General features: G+C 41.1%; 1 protein-coding gene across 6 annotated transcripts in view; it reads left to right on the top strand.

Moving 5' to 3' along the window:
• Window positions 1-18539, top strand: part of LOC122550867 (CRACD-like protein) — a 197077-nt gene that overhangs the window by 148833 nt on the left and 29705 nt on the right. For 5 of the 6 annotated variants that reach the window (XM_043692229.1, XM_043692230.1, XM_043692228.1 and 2 more), the window contains exons 5-8: window positions 2127-2288; window positions 6919-6987; window positions 12945-13196; window positions 15171-16809. In XM_043692229.1, coding sequence (XP_043548164.1) covers window positions 2127-2288; window positions 6919-6987; window positions 12945-13196; window positions 15171-16809 — 2122 coding nt within the window. The remainder of the gene's footprint in view (window positions 1-2126; window positions 2289-6918; window positions 6988-12944; window positions 13197-15170; window positions 16810-18539) is intronic. The other variant, XM_043692231.1, reaches the window with a different exon arrangement.

Genomic DNA, 18539 nt, shown 5'->3' on the forward strand with positions numbered 1-18539 from the left:
TGACTGTCACCCATCCTAACCCCCTGACAACATTACCTTGTGTAGTCACTCACTTGGGACACTTCTCCAATACTAGTAACTGTGCCACCTACTTTCATCTCCCGTAAAACCTGCCCATCTCTGTCATTCCATGAGGAAAGTAACCCACAATAGGTCAGAAAGAGTCAGGACATGTTATGGGCTGGCAGTCATTCAGTTCCTCACCATTTATGTTGACAGGATTCTGGTTCTAACCATTCCTGATGAAGGGCTTATACCTGAACTGCTCTCCTGCTCCTCGGATGCTGCCTGACTGGCTGTACTCTTCCAGCATCACACTCTTCGACACTAATCTCCAGCATCTGTAGTCCTCACTTTCTCCCTCTAACTGTCCTGAGCAAATTCTGCACTGGTATCAAAGGCTGCCCATGACTTACTGTGCTGGGATCCACTGAGTGAAGGCTACCCCCCCCCTCCCCTTCTTGGCCTCATTGCCAATCTGTGCCAAATTAAGTCCCTTCCATGCCCATTCACTGTGTACACTGTGAAGAACCAAGCAGCTACATAGTAACAATGGCGTGTGCAGAACTGCTAAAAAAATGCTACTTACAAATCTTCTTTTGAAAATACTAATGTTCTCACAACCCCTGTTGAAGTGTCAATGAGTCAGTTAATTAGAGTATCAATAGCAGAGGTTTCAAACATGTTACAACTTTTAATCTTGTACAAATAAACATTTGAGACTTAACAAAAGAGAACACAGGAAGAAACACTTATAATAAGCACTTAAAGATTTCAGCCAAGCAAAGAAAACAGTTCTCTGCAGCAGTCAAAACAGAATACCACTGAGGTAACCCTGTTATGTGTCTGAGCTCTCATTATGTACTTTTTTGAGTAGTTCCGCACATACCATTGCTACTTTATGGCTTATTGGGTCTATATGTCACTTAAATGTAAAAGTAAAGTGGCCATAATCTTATCAGACCATCGGGCTGCTCTCTCATTAGAGAGAGGTGACTGGTGTTGAGTTTAACCCGAGAGTCAACATGCCTCAGGCGAGGAGAGAGGTAGTGAAGGTGAGTGATCTGCACAGTGATTTCAGATGGTGTACACTGTCTGAAATACAGCAAAGTAGCAGGATATAACAAAATTGTACCAAAACCTCCTTCATCATTCCTCTGACGTTCATGAGCAGCAAGTCATGGAGGGGCTGACGTAACCCAACATAAATTTTTGGGGGCTGCTTAGAGATGCCTATCCCTGCAATGACCAGGTCAGCTTGCTGTGTGCACCTTCTCCTGTGCCAGGGAAGGTTGGTGATACTGGCAGTGAGGGTGGAGATCTGGGAATGGCTGCCTTCCTACCATTTTTAACACCTTTGAAGTCATGACATTGAAAATGCAGGTCTGAGACTCATGACGGTCTTACGCAGGGCTGTCTCTAGAAAGAATTCCTGCGTCTCAGTCACCGTTTTAATTTTGAACAACTTTGATTTTTATCTTATTTGCTGTCTAGCTTCAGTAATTATATGCACATTGAATTAAATCCACTGAAGGTTACATGTTGTCTGAGCGGTTTAGAACAAAAGTGATCATAGTCCACCTTGGTGTGCTGCTACAAATAATGTAAAATGGGTTGAGTGCTTTGATTCCGAATTCAAGGCAACAATCCAAGCTTATCAAGAGGAATGCAAACTTCGGTATCCCAAAAGGGTCAAAGTTTGTTCTCATTATACACATGGCTGCAGAGCAGTCATGAAGATTAATGTTTAACACATGATTAAATCCACCCCACTTGTACAAGATGTATAAGATAGCCAATGCGGACAACCAAACCAAGACATTAAATGACTTTATTAAAGTCTGTGAATTTTCTTTTATATACAATCTACCTCCCCTATTCTTAACCCACCATCACTGAATATAACGATGGCAGATTGTTCATGGCTACTATTTACTTTGAACAGTTTTACTTAAGAGCAGGTCTATGATTGATTAGCTTTCACATGCAACTGACTGTAACTGATTAAAAGATACTTGTAAGAGCAGTGAAGCATGCAGCAATAGGCCAGTCAGGGCTCTCACTGATAATCTGACATTTAATTCCTAAAAGAAATCAATATAAAATTTTTTTTATATTTATTACAGTTAAAGGTGCAACAAAACATTAAAGTGGGACCACCCCCAACATCGATTCCGGCAACAAAGATGGAGGACGCTGGTGCTAGTTCTGAAGATGATGGATTACCCCAAAGTCCTCCAGAAAGCTCCCCTCGCCATGAAATCTCAACACAGAGCTACTTAACTAAGGTACAAAGCTCTCAATGTCCAATTACTCAAATAATTTGTAAATTCAATAACCAGACAACTAAGCAATGACGATATGAACGAGCACTCCCTGTGGGAAATAAGGCTTTCGGATATTGTATCCCGGAAGATCAGGATGTGTGCATTACTTCTAACTGGAAAACACTTCTCCTGTTTCTTTCTTTGTTCACAAGAGGTTGAGTGGTTTATCAATAGAACAGTGCCACGAATATGGGTCAATGGGGGTCATTTTTAATGTAAAAGGCAAAGTACATTGGCAGGATTCTGATCAGCCACTATCTTGCAATCTGATTTCTATTTCTGAAAATGGGGAAATGTATATGGTGGATGGTTGATTTATTGTCGCCCATTTTGCTGACAATATTATTCCAGTCTTCACTGTCAGAAAGTGAGTATGCTTGTCTTTAAAATGAAGCAAAAATGTGTCTGGGACAATTAATGTATAAAGATAGGGAAATCAAGGGAAAGCATCATGAAAGTTTACACTTCTCTGCTGCAAATTTCAAATTTATAACATACTAAAGGCAATTCACAAGCTGCCCATTTTCAAAAAGAGAAATGACAGATTTGAATCAAAACCTTTAATGAGAACAGAAGGTCTCGACTCATATCATTAAGTCGTCTTTTCACTTGTCAGGTACTGGCAGCTGCTTTGCATTTCTGGCATCATTTTCTTTAAGTGAGAATATGATTAACATTTTGAATGAACAAAATAAAGAGGAAGAGCTACTTAATTACATTATGTGTTGCTAAATAATTTCTTGCTACAACATACTAGAACTCATCAATTGTCTCCAGTCCCCATCCCTCTAGGAGGTTGTGTGTTTCCCAGTCCATTTTTGTTTAGTTGAATTTAATTGAATTTTCAATAAACATATTTGCGCCTTTAATGGTTCTTAAATTATTTAATTCTCATGTTTTTTTCCTCAGTGTTAAATAAGGATAGATGTTCCAACCTATTAGCTTTTATTACAATTGTATCTCCATTGTCCAGTAAGCTGGGAACTGGGCCTTTGCCAGACTAGGGCAGGTCATGTCTCAGAATCAGCACAGAAGTTTGTACCAGAGGCATCGGTTCCTGTGGGAGGTAATTTAGTTATTTATGCCTTTCACACCTAGCTGTGAGCACGAAAATAAATCTTTATACCAAAGGGTTCAATAAGTACAATCAGAATTCTCTCCCAAAGGGCATTATGGGTATATCCACAGCAGGTAGACTACAGCAGTTCAAGAAGGCAGCTGACCAGCGCCTTCTCAAGGGCAACTAGGGGCAAGCAATAAACGCTGGCACTACTAGCCACACCCACATCCCAAAAGTGAATTAAAATTAAATTATTCCAGGATGAAAAGAACTTCACTCAAATAAATGCGAGTGCTGATTGGGCATGTGCACACCATGAACTCATGACTTAAACAGTGGCTTTACTTAGGCCAAAATAGAAATGCGAATTTTATCACGGGCTCTGTCCAATTGGGTTGCTTTAATGTGAGGAGTGCTGAATTATGGAGATACAATCTTTATTGATTGATTAATTTGCATTCCCAAGAGGCTGGAATGTATAAATGCATGTGCATGATACAAATAAGGAGAGCTGTTGTGCATGGCAAGAAAGGGTACTGTTGTGGTGCAGTGGTAGTGTCCTTACCTCTGCACCAGGAAGTCTGGGTTCAAGTCCTACCTGCTCCAGAGGTGTGCCATAACATGACTGAACAGATTGATTAAAGTAACTGCATGGCAGAAAATCCAGGGTAAACCTAATCACTAAATATTCTGGGCTTGATTTGACACTGGACGGAAGTGGAAACTGCAGATGCTGGAGTTAAGAGTCTAGATTAGAGTCGTGCTGGAAAAGCACAGCAGTTCAGGTAGTATCCGAGGAGCAGGAAAATTGATGTTTCGGGCAAAAGCCCTTCACCAGGAATGCAGATTTGAAGATGGGGAGGTTCATTAAATCCAGTGGACAGCTTGTGTGCTGCCTTTCTGCCCATCCTTGCCCTGACTGTAACTTTATCTTAGTAGGAGTGATGTCAGGTGGCCTGCCCACTAGTAGGCCATCAAGTGAGTAATTATCGACCAACCTATTTCCATAGCCACAGGAGGATCCCTCCTTAACAGAGGCCCTCTGTGCTCATTGGAGAGCTTTCCAGGATTTTACTGCACACGAGAAAGCAACCCTCACCCCCAATCCATCCCTGTGGCCTCAGTTTTGAGCAGCCCAAGTTGATAGCTTCCAACCTCCCCCTCATCACAGCTCAGTGTCCTTAATCCAGCAAGGTATTTGCTGCAGAATGGAGCATGACCTTCATTTTGAACAAAGAGAAATGCTGGACTGAATTTTCCTGGCCCATTAGTGACAGGGTGGTGAGCTGGCAATCTACTTCAATTAGGTGAATCAAATTGGCAAAGATAACCTGGGTGATCAGGTCATAGTGTGGGTTTTAAGATAGTTCCTTAGAACAACATATTCTAGAGGCAACCAAAGAGTAGCCTATTCTAGATCCAGTAATGAGCAATGAGATAGGATAAATTAATTACATCATAGTAACATGTGTCCTTATCACAACATGATTGATTTCAGCTAGAAGGAAAGAAGAATGAGTCTAAAACTAGTGTTTTAAAATTAAATATGAGAAATTATGATGATATGAAGACTGAACTGGGAAATTCAGTTAAGGGATAGGTCAGTCATGATCCAGTGGCAGACATTTAAGAAGATATTTCTTTTAGCAAAGGTATATTTCAATGAGAAAGACACTTGGAAAAGGACGAGTCGAAAAGTGTAGCCCTGGGAAAGCACAGCAGGTCCGGCAGCATCCGAGGACTAGGAGAGTCAATGTTTCAGGTGTAAGCCATTCATCAGGAGGGGGAAGGGGGCTGAGAGATAAATAGAGGGTGGGGGTGAGGTTGGGGGGAAGATAGGTGGTATGGCGATAGGTGGACACAGATGGGAGATGATTGTGATCGGTCAGTGGGGAGGGTGGAGTGGATAGGTGGGAAGGAAGATGGACAGGTCAAGAGGGCAGTGCTGAGTTGGAGAGCTGGATTTGGGATGGGGGGTTGGTGGTGGAGGGGAGATTTGAAAACTGATGAAGTCAATGTTGATGCCGCATGGTTGTGGGGTCCCGAGGCAGAAGATCAGGCATTCTACCTCCTCCAGTCAGCCGGTAGCTTTGATTTAGTGATGAAGGCAGCCCAGGATTTTCATGTCCTTGGTGGAGTGGGAGGGGGAGTTAAAGTAATTGGCCACAGGGCGGTGGGGTTGGTGGTTTGTGTGGATCAGAAATGATCTCTGAACTGCTCCACGAGTTGGCACTCGGTCTCTCCAACATAAAGGAGACCACATCGAGAGCAACAGATGCAGTAATGGAGGTGGGAGGATGTGCAGGAAAATCTCTGCTGGATTTGAAATGTTCTTTAGGCCTTGAACAGAGATGAGGGGGGAGGTGTGGGCGCAGGTTTTACTCCTTGTGTGGCAGCAGGGGAAGGCGCTGGGTGTAGAGAGTGGGTTGGTGGGGAGCGTGGACCTAACGAGGGAGTCATGGAGGGAATGGTCTCTGCAGGACGGAGATAGGGGTGGGGAGGAAAATATATTTTCGGTGATGGGTTCTGACTAGGTGGCGAAAATGGCGGAGGATAGCACCCTGTATCTGAAAGTTTCTGGGTGAAGTGTGAGGACCGAGGGTTTTATCCTTGTTGCAGTTGGGGGAAGGTGGGATTCAAGGGCAGTGGCGCGGGAAGTGAAAGAGATGCAATGGAGGGCATCATTGATCACGTGGGAGGGGAAATTACTGTCCATGAAATAGGAGGACATCTAGGATGTGGACTTGCTGCTCCTGGGAACAGGTACGGTGGAGGCAGAGGGAATTGCAAGTAAGGGTTTGCATTTTTACAGGAAAAGGTTGCATCATTCATAGCTGAGTAAAGAAGTTAAAGGTAATTTCAAACTGAAAAATAAAGTATTCCAGCCAACTCCAGAGTAAGTGAAGATTTTACATTACAAAGGTAATTGATCTTATAAATAGGGTTGAAAACAAAAAAATTAAAGTGAGTTTAAATGTGAGATTACAAAAGACCAGTCATGTTAAACTCTATCTATTCTAAAAAGTGATGTCTGTCCCAGTCAGAAACTGAATCAACACTAGTTTGAAGAAATCCAGCTGATCTGTATCAATGCACGAGCTGACAAAGTTACCCACAGTTTCACTATTTTCAGGAGGTGGAAGAACACGTAGTGTCTAACCTAGTTCTGATGTGTTCTAGCTTGAAATTGTGACCCCCCTTGTCATTCTAATCTTCTTAGTTGAAACAAGATCTCTGCACAATTTCAGTCTAATCACTTCATCATCTTGTATAGCTCAATAAAATTACCAGGAGGTCTCTGCTTCTCTAAAGTGTGGGACCTCAGCACTTGGAGCCTATCTTGGTAACTATGATGACCACACTCTGTAGTACATTTTCACTATGTTTAGAAATTTACTTACTAGCCAATTTATTTTGTACATTCTCTCTGAGCTATGTCCGATTGTTAAGATGAGCAGATTTTTTAGTTTTATTCTGTATAATTTTATCCATTTTCATTTGACTGAACCTTTTCCTAATTCCATCCCACAGTGCTCTGACCCTTACAAGAATCATAGCTCCTTGACTTTAGGTGGGACACTCAGCGAAGAAGAAGAGCAGGTAAAAATTCAAAATTCCCAATTTTGGGAGGACCCTCAAAAACCAACATAGGAAATAATTAGCTGTGAGCATACCTCTCAATTGTCCCATTTTAATCAGAAGACCCTTGAATGCTGTTTCAGAAAGCTGCATGTAAGCCTGCCAAGCAGGCTTTGTGAATGGTGCTAGAATATTGCTTGTTCATCCCAAACACAGAATCAAATTCCACCTTTTCAATATCTTTGAAGCTGCTGATTGAGAGGTATGGTTGTGAGAGTTCACTTAGTACGTGGTGCAAGATAAATCACAGCATCCATAACAGAAAGATTTTGGGAGCTTAGCTGATTCAAAACAGAAAATTGTCAGAGAATAGGAACTTTCTTTTTTAATTGATTCAGAGGGTGTAGGCATCACTGACCAGGTCAGCATTTATTGTCCATCCCTAAGTACCCAGAGGGCAGTTAAGTATCAACCATATTACTACGAGTCAACCACATTACTATGTGTCAGACCAGGTAAGAACAGCAGTTTCCTTCCCTAAAGCAGATTAGTGAATCAGATGAGTTTTCCTTCAATTGACAATGGTTTCATGGTCATCATTAGATTCCTAATTCCACCATCTGCCATGGTAAAATTCGATCATGGGTCCCCTGAACATTACCAGGGTCTTGGGATTTAATAGTCTAGCGATAATATCATTAGACTGTCACCTCCCCTTAACTGTAGGAGTTTGCCCTGAATGTACATAGTGGCACTGAAAGGGTATAAAAGTAAGGATAGATCAATATATGTTTCTTTTTGATCTAACCGTTTTATCTCTTTAGTTTACTTTGTCCATAGATTGTGGGCAATGTTGACTGGGCCAGTATTTATTATCCATCCTGAGTTGCCCTTGAGAAAGTTTTGAACTACTGCAGTTCATGTAGGGTTAGGATACCCACAGGTCCCCACTGGAGGGTGTTCTGGGTTTTTGGCTCAGAAAAAGTGAAGGTGGCTTGGAGGGGAACTTGTAGTTGGTGGTGTTTCACTCCTTAGCTTGAAGTTCTAAAATTTTCCCTGCCATTGATGATAAACTAAGACCTCTTGTAACGGTTTAACAGTCCTGCAATAGACAGTAAAATGCTGAAATTTATAGTACTGCTCCTCCAGGCCCTGCAAGGAAAATCTAGGCCGCCCTTGGTCTGGAAACAAGCATTTCTTTAATGAGACACTTCCTTCTCCACAAGATGGCAACAGGCAGCCCTGAGGCACATGGAGTCATAGAGATGTACAGCAAGGAAACAGACCCTTTGGTCCAACTCATCCATGCCGAACAGATATCCTAAATTAATCTGGACCTATTTGCCAGCATTTGGCCCATATCCCTCTAAACTCTCCCAATTCATGTACCCATCAGGTGCCTTTTATATGTTGTAATTGTACCAGCCTCCAACACTGCCTTTGGCAGCTCATTCCATACATGCACCACTCTCTGTTTGAAAAGGTTGCCCCTTCAGTCCCTTTTATGTCTTTCAACTCTCATATTAAACCTATGGCCTCTAGTTTTGGACTTCCCTACCCTGGGAAAAGGATTTTGGCTAATCACTCTATCCGTGACCCTTGTGATTTTATAAACTCCTATAAGGTCATCTCTCAGCCTCCTATGCTCCAGGGAAAGTAGCCCCAGCCTATCCAGTCTCTCATTTTAGTTCAAACCTTCCAACCCCGGCAACATCCTTGTAAACCTTTTATAAACGCTTTCAAGTTTCACAACATCTTGCTTGTAGCAGAGAGGCCAGAATTGAATGCAATATTCTAGAAATGGCCTACCGAAGTCCTGTAGAATCGCAGCATGACATCCCAACTCCTATACTCAATGCACTGATCAATAAAGGCAAGTGTACCAAATGCCTTCTTTACTATCCTGTCTACCTGCTACTCCATTTTCAAGGAACTATGGGCCTGCACTCCAAGATGTCTTTGTTCGGCAACACTCTCCAAGACCTTACCATTAAGTGTAGAAGTCCTGCCCTGATTTGCCTTACTAAAATTTATCTAAATTGATCTCCATCTGCTACTCCTTGGCCCATTGCAAATTTGATCGACATCCCGCAGTATTCTGAAGGTATAGTTCTCACATGGGTGACAGGTCATTCACCCATGCATCAGTAGTATGAAAAGAAGGTTCAGATGTAAAATTTGCTCTGTCCACTGTTGTATGTGCCACAGAACCAGTTACTAATGGCAGCACAGTGGCTGAGCGGTTAGCACTGCTGCCTCATAGCGCCAGGGACCCGGGTTTGATTCCAGCCTTGGGCGACTGTCTACATGGCATTTTCATATTCTCCCCTTGTCTATGTGGGTTTTCTCCAGGTGCTCCAGTTTCCTCCCTCTGTCTCCATTGGGAATGTAAGCTAGATTCTTGTTTTTCTGTATGGTATCATTGGACTGGGTGGAGCTTAATGTAGTTGCTGACATTAATCCTTTCAGGACGATTATCTTATACAAGGGTTTCATCTTCTGTATGTGGTAAACTAACTGATTCCTATAGTTTCCAATTAGGATTTAGCATTGCCCCATCTGAACCGTGTCCTTCATTCAAAATAGTTTTAATCATTGAAAAGTTCTTTTTAACAACATCATACTTTTCTGTATGGTCTGTTATGCTTAAAATTAGCTTTCACTTTAGTACTGAGTTGTCCCTTTTTCTTAGATGCATCTTAAAATGTATCATGTTGTAACCACTACTTCCATGGTATGTGTTCCATTCCGTGACTCATAACCAGATTTAGCAATCTTGTCGAGGAGCGAGTCCTGTGCACGTTGCAGGAGTTCAGTACTTTGTCTGTCTCTGAATGAGTGATAAAATTGCCTGAACAGACATGTTTTTGGTGCTGCTTGCCTTTCTAATATTTCTGTAAAATGTCTCTTTCATTTCTTTCTCATAATTTGCAAGCCTGAAATCTGTTGCCACCAATAATACAGGGCTTTTGTTTGAACTCCAACCATAATGACTGTCTGTATCCCTTCCTTGTCTTTATCTTACTTTATCTTTCCTAATCTTCCTCTTATAAAATGTTAACATTTATACTGCTTCCAAAGAATAGATGAGGCAATACATAATTGTGTATAATAATTACTGGCAGAGACACAACGCAAGAGCTTTTTTGAGATTGTAAAAAGTCTTTGTTAGTTAGTGATAATCTGAAAATGGGATGTTATGAATGAATTCATTTAGTTTTTCTCTACTTCAATGTATTAAATTACAAGTTTGAACAATGCTTGATTTTTGCCATAAATTCTGCCAGTGATATCATTCTACACTCTTCCCTTTGTGAATATTCATTCACGGAGTTCCCACCATAAGTCCAATCAATCCCTGACCTTGAAACTGGATCAGTTTGTAAACTGAGAGTCAGTGTTTCCTGACTGGAAGCTTGACATATTAAGCAGTGATAGAATCTCCAAATAGATTATATCTGTCTTTCTTTAGTTACCTGAGAGTCTTTCAATGTGATTTATTAACTGAAAATGTCAAATGAGAAATTGTGGACATGAAAAGAACCAATGACCCATACAGTATGTCCTATGTAGTCTGCCTTTACCGTCACAGTATGTAGACTGCCCACCTTTTCCAGAAGCCATGTACTGTCCTGGAAGTGGGAAGAAAAACTGATGAACCGTCAGAAAGGTCTATTGGCAGGAACAGAACAAAGAGGATAGAAAGCCATCTATGGCTGCAGTTACATGGCAGATACTGACCTGAAACTCATGGCTGAAGAATCAGCTCCATTTGGGCCAATAGTTTTGCTGCAAGTTTCAAAATGAACTCCAGTGAATAGAAAGGAATTGTGTATCTGTGTTTTAAGTCCAGGTGTGAGTGTCTACTTAAAATATTGAAATAACCTTTGCGTAAGTTCATCTTGAGCATGCATGCAGGGGGATACCATATAGACCCAAATTTGGCACCAAGTTACACAGATCATGGTAGGGATTCTTGTGGCAGTGCTCCTACCTCTGAGCTATCAGACTTGGTTCAAGTTGCGCCTATTCCAGAGGTGTGTCATGCCACATCTGAACAGCTTATTCAAAACATATTTACATTGGTAATTGTTACCAACTCAGAATTAGAACGAACCCTGGATTTAGACTTTCAATTTATATTCCAACAAAATAGCCCTTTTAATATATATCCAAGACTATTTTACAGACTAGTGAATCAAGTGTGCTCCCGGATATGATTGATTTGTCAATTTTTATTGTATTTTAAATGAGTTCCTGTTCGTAAACACAATTTTTTAAATGTATCCTGATACTTTAACAATAGAGTCAGTTTTACAAACGCAGTACAAGTTAAAATCCAGTGAAAAGTGTTATACCACCATAATAAATCTGTTAACGTTGTTACATTGCTATTACAATCAATTGAAGTTACTGCTTGGAATTAATTAGTGCATCAAAATGTTGGCTCATGTTAGACCATTGGTATAACTATGTTAAATAAAGTAGTTAAAGTAGCCATTGGAATTACCAATTATTCAGTTGAAACATATTTGAATATTTACTTTAATAAAAAACGTCTTTCATAATATAAATATATAAAATTTATGATAAAATGTAACCCATGAAAGAAGTGGAGGTATTTTATTTGAAAATGACAAAGTTCTATTACCGATGCCCATGGAAGGTATTTTCCACACAGCAGAAACCTGTCTACAATAAATTAATGATCAGCAAATTAATCAATTTATTGGTTTTCAAGACGAATGTTGATTTGGAGAACTCAGAGCTCTTTGAATCATGCATGAAATCTTTACAATTCAAGCCTGAAAAACTGAATGGTAGAAAGGGCCTTGGTTTATCTTTCCATTACATCACATCTTCCACACTGCATTTCTTATATGACAACAACCTGTATTTACCATGTGATAAAACATTCCAAGTTACCCCTCGTTGACATCAAACCACATGAGATATTAGGACAGATGACCAAAGGCTTGATCACAGAAGTGTCTCAAAGGAGAAAAAAGATAGGACCCAATTTGATTTGGCTTCTATTTGCACAGAGCTGAGTAAGTTGATGCCTTGTCCTTGGAGGCGGAGAGATTGAGGGAAGAGGTTTCCAGAGTTCAGGGCTTTTAACATCTGAAGGCATGGCTCCCAATGGTAACAATTAGATTTGGGAATGCTACAGAGGCCAGAATGAAAAGAGTGTAGCTGAATTGGAGGGTTGTGGGGTTGGAGGAGATTACAGCGATGGGAAGGTGTGAGGCCATGAAAAGATTTAAAAACTTGAATGAGACTTTTAAAACTGAGGCAGCGATTAACTGGAAGCACAGGGCAACGTATGGCTTAATGCAGGCCAGCATGTGGGAAGCAGCATGTTTGATGACCCCCGGCTACATGGGTTGGCCTGTGGGAAGTCAGCCTTAGAATATGTCGGAACAGTCAAGGGTTTGTGTGAGGTTTTCAACAGCAGATGAGCTGAGGCAGGGGTATAATTAGGCAATATTAGGGAAATGTGAGTGGGCGGTCTTAAAGATGTTGCCAATATTTGGTTGGAAGCTCATCTCAGGTTCAAACATGACATCAAGATTGCCAGCAGTTACCAAGGAGTGGGCTGGATTTGATGGCAAGGCTTGGAGTCTTTACTGATACAGCATTGACTTCACTACAAGTGGACATCATTGGCTGTAAAGCACCTTAGGACAACCAGGTGTTTTTACATTTCGCTATGTCAGCACAATTTCATTATTTCCTCTCTAAAAGCTATAAACACAACAGTACTTCTGCTATGCTGCACTGGAGTGTTAGGATGCATTATGTGTTTGTGTTAGAATTGAAGTTTCTTTTCTGCATTGTTGAAATCAAAATCTGCAATCATTCACCAATACAGTTCAGCAGGGTTGTTGCATTGACTAGAAATATTTGTTCTGGTATCTTGCATGCTGTCATTTATATTCTATGTAAAGTCTAGATGTAGCCTTACTGTTCTACAGGTTATGCCAGGGTCTTCCTCCAGGCCCAATAGTCCGCTCTCCACCAACCTTCCATCAAGGTCAACCTCAAGACCTCGGAGTCCCACATCGCCACTAGTTTCGATCTCTTCTGACAGCTTTATTTCACCTGCTATTGATTTTAACTCTCCACCTACGTTCTCTACTTGTCTCGATAATTCTGCAGCAAGACACAAGCTCTCAGTGAAGCCACGCAATCAACGATCTTCCTCGAAACAAAGACGGCCTTCTTCAGTAAGTGTTGAATATGTTCTACATGAAATGCACTATTTTCACCCATTTCACTTACCTCCCCTGAAGGTTTCTATTGGCTGTTAATTGGGTAAGGTATTTGCTGTCCTGTAGCAGGAGGTGGCTACCATAGCCAAGATTGATTTGGTTCTCAACCTGCTTCCACTTCGGACAACTTTCTGCTGAAAGCAGCCTTTTCCTTACTCTTCTTAACCTGGGGCCTCAGGGACCAGTTGTATACTGTGGCCTTGTAGTTCACGCTTTTCGAGAGCTTGTGGAAGTCATCTCCACATTTTATGTTTTAAAAATGTAACTAAGTATTTAGTGTAACCTGGTGATTTCCTACAGACTTGCTACGTCTTACAATGGCATTCCAGATATAGCAGCCCATGGGGCTATTGGGCCTGCGTAGGTGCGGTCTTCATATCTGGAGTAGTTAACTGTAATCTTATTTTGCTTGACCTATCCACTTACTTTAATAAATTCCTTAAAAAGTATGTGTTAGCATGTAGCTCAGTGGTTGTTTCTGATAGTACTTCATGCTTAACTAACTCTCTGGGTGGAACAAAATGGTTCAAAGTGTTCCAAGCAATCTTACAGTGACATTCCTGAGTCTATTCCCTTTCAAAGTATGCAGAAACTCATAACAGTCTTCAGTGTTCTCCACTCCAGGGGAAAAGCCTCCCTATTTCATACCTTCCTTCATAACTAAAACCCGTCATTTTGTTTTTAATTACAGTGAGACTTGACTATATCCTTTCCATTCCTTCCCCTAGTAGGACACCAGAATACCTCAGTAATCTAGATAGTCTAACTAACATGCTTCTGCACCAGTTTTTTTTTTGCAGTGATGCTTCTGAGAAAAGCAGTTCTTGGGTCGGTATGTTTTTAAGTGGCTTCTTCTGAGTTTCTGGACAGTCCTTGAATTGAACAGCATTCTACTCACTTCATTGCCACTACCCTCATTGGCTACCTGTTAGTCAATGACCCTGTGGATAGGATTTCCTGCTTTGTGCATTCACTACTGCATTTTGACACAGTTTAAATCCATTTTAAGATGTAAATGATGTAAAGGAAGAGGCTAAAGATCACCTCTTTTTAACCATGTTTTTAGCAAATTGGACCCCTGGCCCCTTGCCCAACCTTAGTTTTACCATATTTTCCACTATAATTGTCCAGTCCCCTAATTTATCTTTGATTGACTTTGGTATAATTTTCCTGTGCCCAAATCATTTATATTAATGAAAAACAGGAAACCCAGCTTCACACCACTCGCCTCACCCTGCTAATCTAAAACTATTTACCTACAGTTTCTTTCTGCCACCTAATCATCTTTTTAACCACAAAGGTACATTTACTTGAGTACTGTATGCCTTTATTTGAGAGGAAGCAGAGTTAACTTTTTGGATCCAGTGACCCTTCTTCAGAAGAGTTCAGAAGAAGCGTGGCCAGACTCAAACATTAACTCTGCTTTCTCTCCACAGAGGCTGCCAGACCTGCTGAGTTTCTCCAGCAATTTCTGTTTCAGTTTCAGACTTCCAGCATCCACAGTTCTTTTATTTCTATTTTCATGCCTTTACTTGAGCCTGGTAACATTCCAATTTTCATCTTACTTGTTTCTTTCTGAAAAATACTTTTTTTCTCCTGTGGTGAGCCTTCCACATTTAGATATCACCTAAATTCATTCTAAATTATGAAGTGACTTCATCAGTCTCTTTGACTGTTTTCTCTTTTGTCTTATTCATTTACTCCTAGTGCACTGGGGCCCTCTATTACCTTGATCTTATCCCTACATTTTTCCATTTAAAATACAGGACTTGACACTATTTTATGCTTCTCATTTTGCTCATTCTTAAAAAGATAAGCAAAATAAAAAAGCACATTGTTAATGTTTCCTCCTCTACATAGTTCATGTAAAATAATGTTGAAGAAAATACATGTGTTTATTCAGACAACTGTTCCTCGTTATTTTTGCAGAGATTTCTTTCTGAGGAGCCTAGAGATTTAATGTACAAAGTACCTGAGCTAAAAGAAGAAAATGAGCAAGAGATCAGCAACTACAACAGTGAGAACGCCAATTCCGAAATATGTTTGAAAGAGAAAACAGCAATTCCATCAACAATTCTCACTCAGGGACAACCTTTGTCGCTAACTGAGCCTATGATAATTCAGTCAAGTAACACAGAGGTGGTGGATAATTCCGAACAAGGAACTAGTGAACTTATCCAATTAAATATTGCCACCTCGTCTTGTGCTTGGGATGTTAATGATCATCTGCAAACAAGCTCTGAACTTGCTGTTCTGTCAGAAACTGGAGAGGATGTCAATCTGATGGAATTTGACATAGTGGAAGTGACTGCTTCACAGATTCTTGTGCTACCAGGCACTGAGTCACTGGGGTCAACGACTGTATTGTCTGAACATTCAACTTCACTGGATTTTATAGATCCATTAAAGCAAAAAGAAGAAATAAATCTTTCGGAATTTGAAGAGAGGGCCACAAAATGTGGCACACCTGTTCCTTCTCTTGATATATCCTTTGCAGGTGAGACTGTATATCCAACAAGCAGGGAGATTCAGGCAGATAAATTGTTAGTCACTTCTGAGGAGCCACCTTCAATTGTCCCTGTAGCGACAGAAATCAATGAGATAGAATTTGTGCAAGAAACTCCAGATACATCCTGTAAACAAACAAACGCAGAAGCAACATCAAAAGAATCTTTACATTCAATCGATCAAAGAGCAATAGAGCCTTCAAATCATGACAGTAGGTCTGATGAAGTGCCTGAAGAATTCAGCAGTATTGCATCAACCAGTACTGAGGTATGTTCGCAACCTTCAGAGGTTTTGAAAACATCTCAGGACCCTCCTGTTTCAGAAACCATTAATAGCAGTCTGGAAAGTACAGAAGTGACAGTATTTAAGAAAACAGACGTTGAAACATCAGAAGACAACACAATAAGTCTACAGAGTTCATTTAAGAAAAATAGCCAGGGCTCCTTCAAATTCTCAATTTCCTCAGCATGGAATAGATCCAGACGAGGCAGCATGAAGTGGAATGAAGGAAATCTGACACCGGATTCAGACAGTTTGCAGAACAGATTCCCACAGAAAGTTAGTACGCTGCCTGGAAGAGAGAGGAAAGAGAAAGGGGAAGAAATGCCCCTTTCTGAACCTTCTGTGGTTAGGATTGAAGTACATAAACCGGAAGAAACTGAGGAAGACAAAATTGATGAAGGAAGAGGACTATTTGGCATTAAACTCCGCAGTACTTCCCATTCTTTAAAATACAAAGAGAGTGCTCATTTAGATTATAAACGTCACAGTGCTGAAGCCACTTTGGAATCAGGCAGCTCAGCACTGCAACTCAAGGTTGAAAAGACAGATGTCAGGAAGTCACCTGAAATCTCCCTTAGCAACACATTAATGGATAATGGAAAACTGAAGGCTAAATCTTCAGAAAGTCTCTCTGTTAAGCCACCCTTACCTAAAAAACCTGTCCTCCAAAGTGTGAACACTGCAACAACCGCCTCGAACAAACAGACCATACAAATTAAACCTAGTCAGGAAAGACTGAAAGACACAGAGAAAAAGCCAAGTGTCAGTAAAATCTCAGGTAAGAAATTTTATGCTCTTTGGGCCTCACTCAAAAGTTGGAATATGGCATTGAGATAAACTTTGATCATATTGAATGGTGGAGCAGGTGCTGAATGGCCAATTTCTATTCTTTGTTTCCGCATTAAATGAGGCAGATTCTATTGTGACTTTTAAATTTAGACCCGTGCATTGCTTTTCTTCGGCAGTCGTTTAATGGTCTGTATATGCTCCCTCTCTTTCTCTATTTCACTCCTCAGTCCATAAGCTTCCACATCTTTCCAGGACACTGTTGAATGCTGTGATTGGCCTAACATTGATTACTATGTGTGGCAAAGTATTTTCTAGTGAATAACTCCTTCATAAAAATCAATCTTCTCAATCTTTGTTTTGTCAATCTGGTGCTCACTATGTGATCATGTTTCAGGTTTTCTTTGTTGTGTTATATTCCTACCAAGTCCTCCTTAAATCTTCATGATTCAAGGGAAAGTATTTACCATTTTCCTTGCAATTCCTAACTCTGATCCTACTTGTTCTTCGTAGAAAAAAAGCTAGTCTTTATATAAGGTCTTTCATGATACCAATCAATTTCATCAATAAATTACTTGTGAGCCCATCAGAGGGCAACCTACCTGCCTGTAACCAGCCAGCTTCCTGCCCCAATCCCCAAACCCTTCTGCACCAGACTCCACTCCATCCATCCCCCTTTCACTGCTAATTTGTCCCTGGTGGCAAACCACACGTTCCTCAATCCCAGATGCACCACCACACACTCTCTCCTGGCCACACTGTATACCAGCAGTGGCCACCACACCGAGGGGGCACTGCTGTTACTGGAAAGATGCCAGCCGTTGATTGGCCAAAAGGGCTTTCTGTTTCTGAGGCTGGAAGTCCCATCTCAACTCGGTTTGCAGCAAATTTAGCGAGTGAGTGGGAGAGATTTATTGCAGCCCCATTAAATCCAGAATTTAGATGTGTCTTTACCACGATATTACAGAGTCATTATGATCCTTTTGCTTTTGTAGTTATTTTAATCAACCGCATCATATGTTGAGACACATCTCTGGAGCAAGTAAAACTTGAACCCAGGCCTCCTGGCCCAGAGTTAGGGATACTACAACTGCACCACATAGCCCCCTAAACATTTCACTTTTGTATTCAATCCTAAAGTCCCGGCTTCTCTCTTAATGGTTGTTTTAGAACATAGAACATAGAACAATACAGCACAGAACAGGCCCTTCGGCCCACGATGTTGTGCCGAACATTTGTCCTAGCTTAAGCACCCATCCATGTACCTATCCAATTGCTGCTTAAAGGTCACCAAAGATTCTGACTCTACCACTCCCACAGGCAACGCATTCCATACCCCCACCACTCTCTGGGTAAAGAACCCACCCCTGAGATCTCCCCTATACCTTCCACCCTTCACCTTAAATTTATGTCCCCTTGTAATACTCTGTTGTACCCGGGGAAAAAGTTTCTGACTGTCTACTCTATCTCTATTCCTCTGATCATCTTATAAACCTCTATCAAGTCACCCCTCATCCTTCGCCGTTCCAACGAGAAAAGGACTAGCACTCTCAACCTATGCTCGTACGACCTATTCTCCATTCCAGGCAACATCCCGGTAAATCTTCTTTGCACCCTCTCCAAAGCTTCCACATCTTTCCTAAAGTGAGGCGACCAGAACTGCACACAGTACTCCAAATGCGGCCTAACCAAAGTCCTGTACAGTTGCAACATCACTTCACG

This window comes from Chiloscyllium plagiosum, chromosome 6 (assembly GCF_004010195.1).
Source record: "Chiloscyllium plagiosum isolate BGI_BamShark_2017 chromosome 6, ASM401019v2, whole genome shotgun sequence".
NCBI lineage: Eukaryota > Metazoa > Chordata > Chondrichthyes > Orectolobiformes > Hemiscylliidae > Chiloscyllium > Chiloscyllium plagiosum.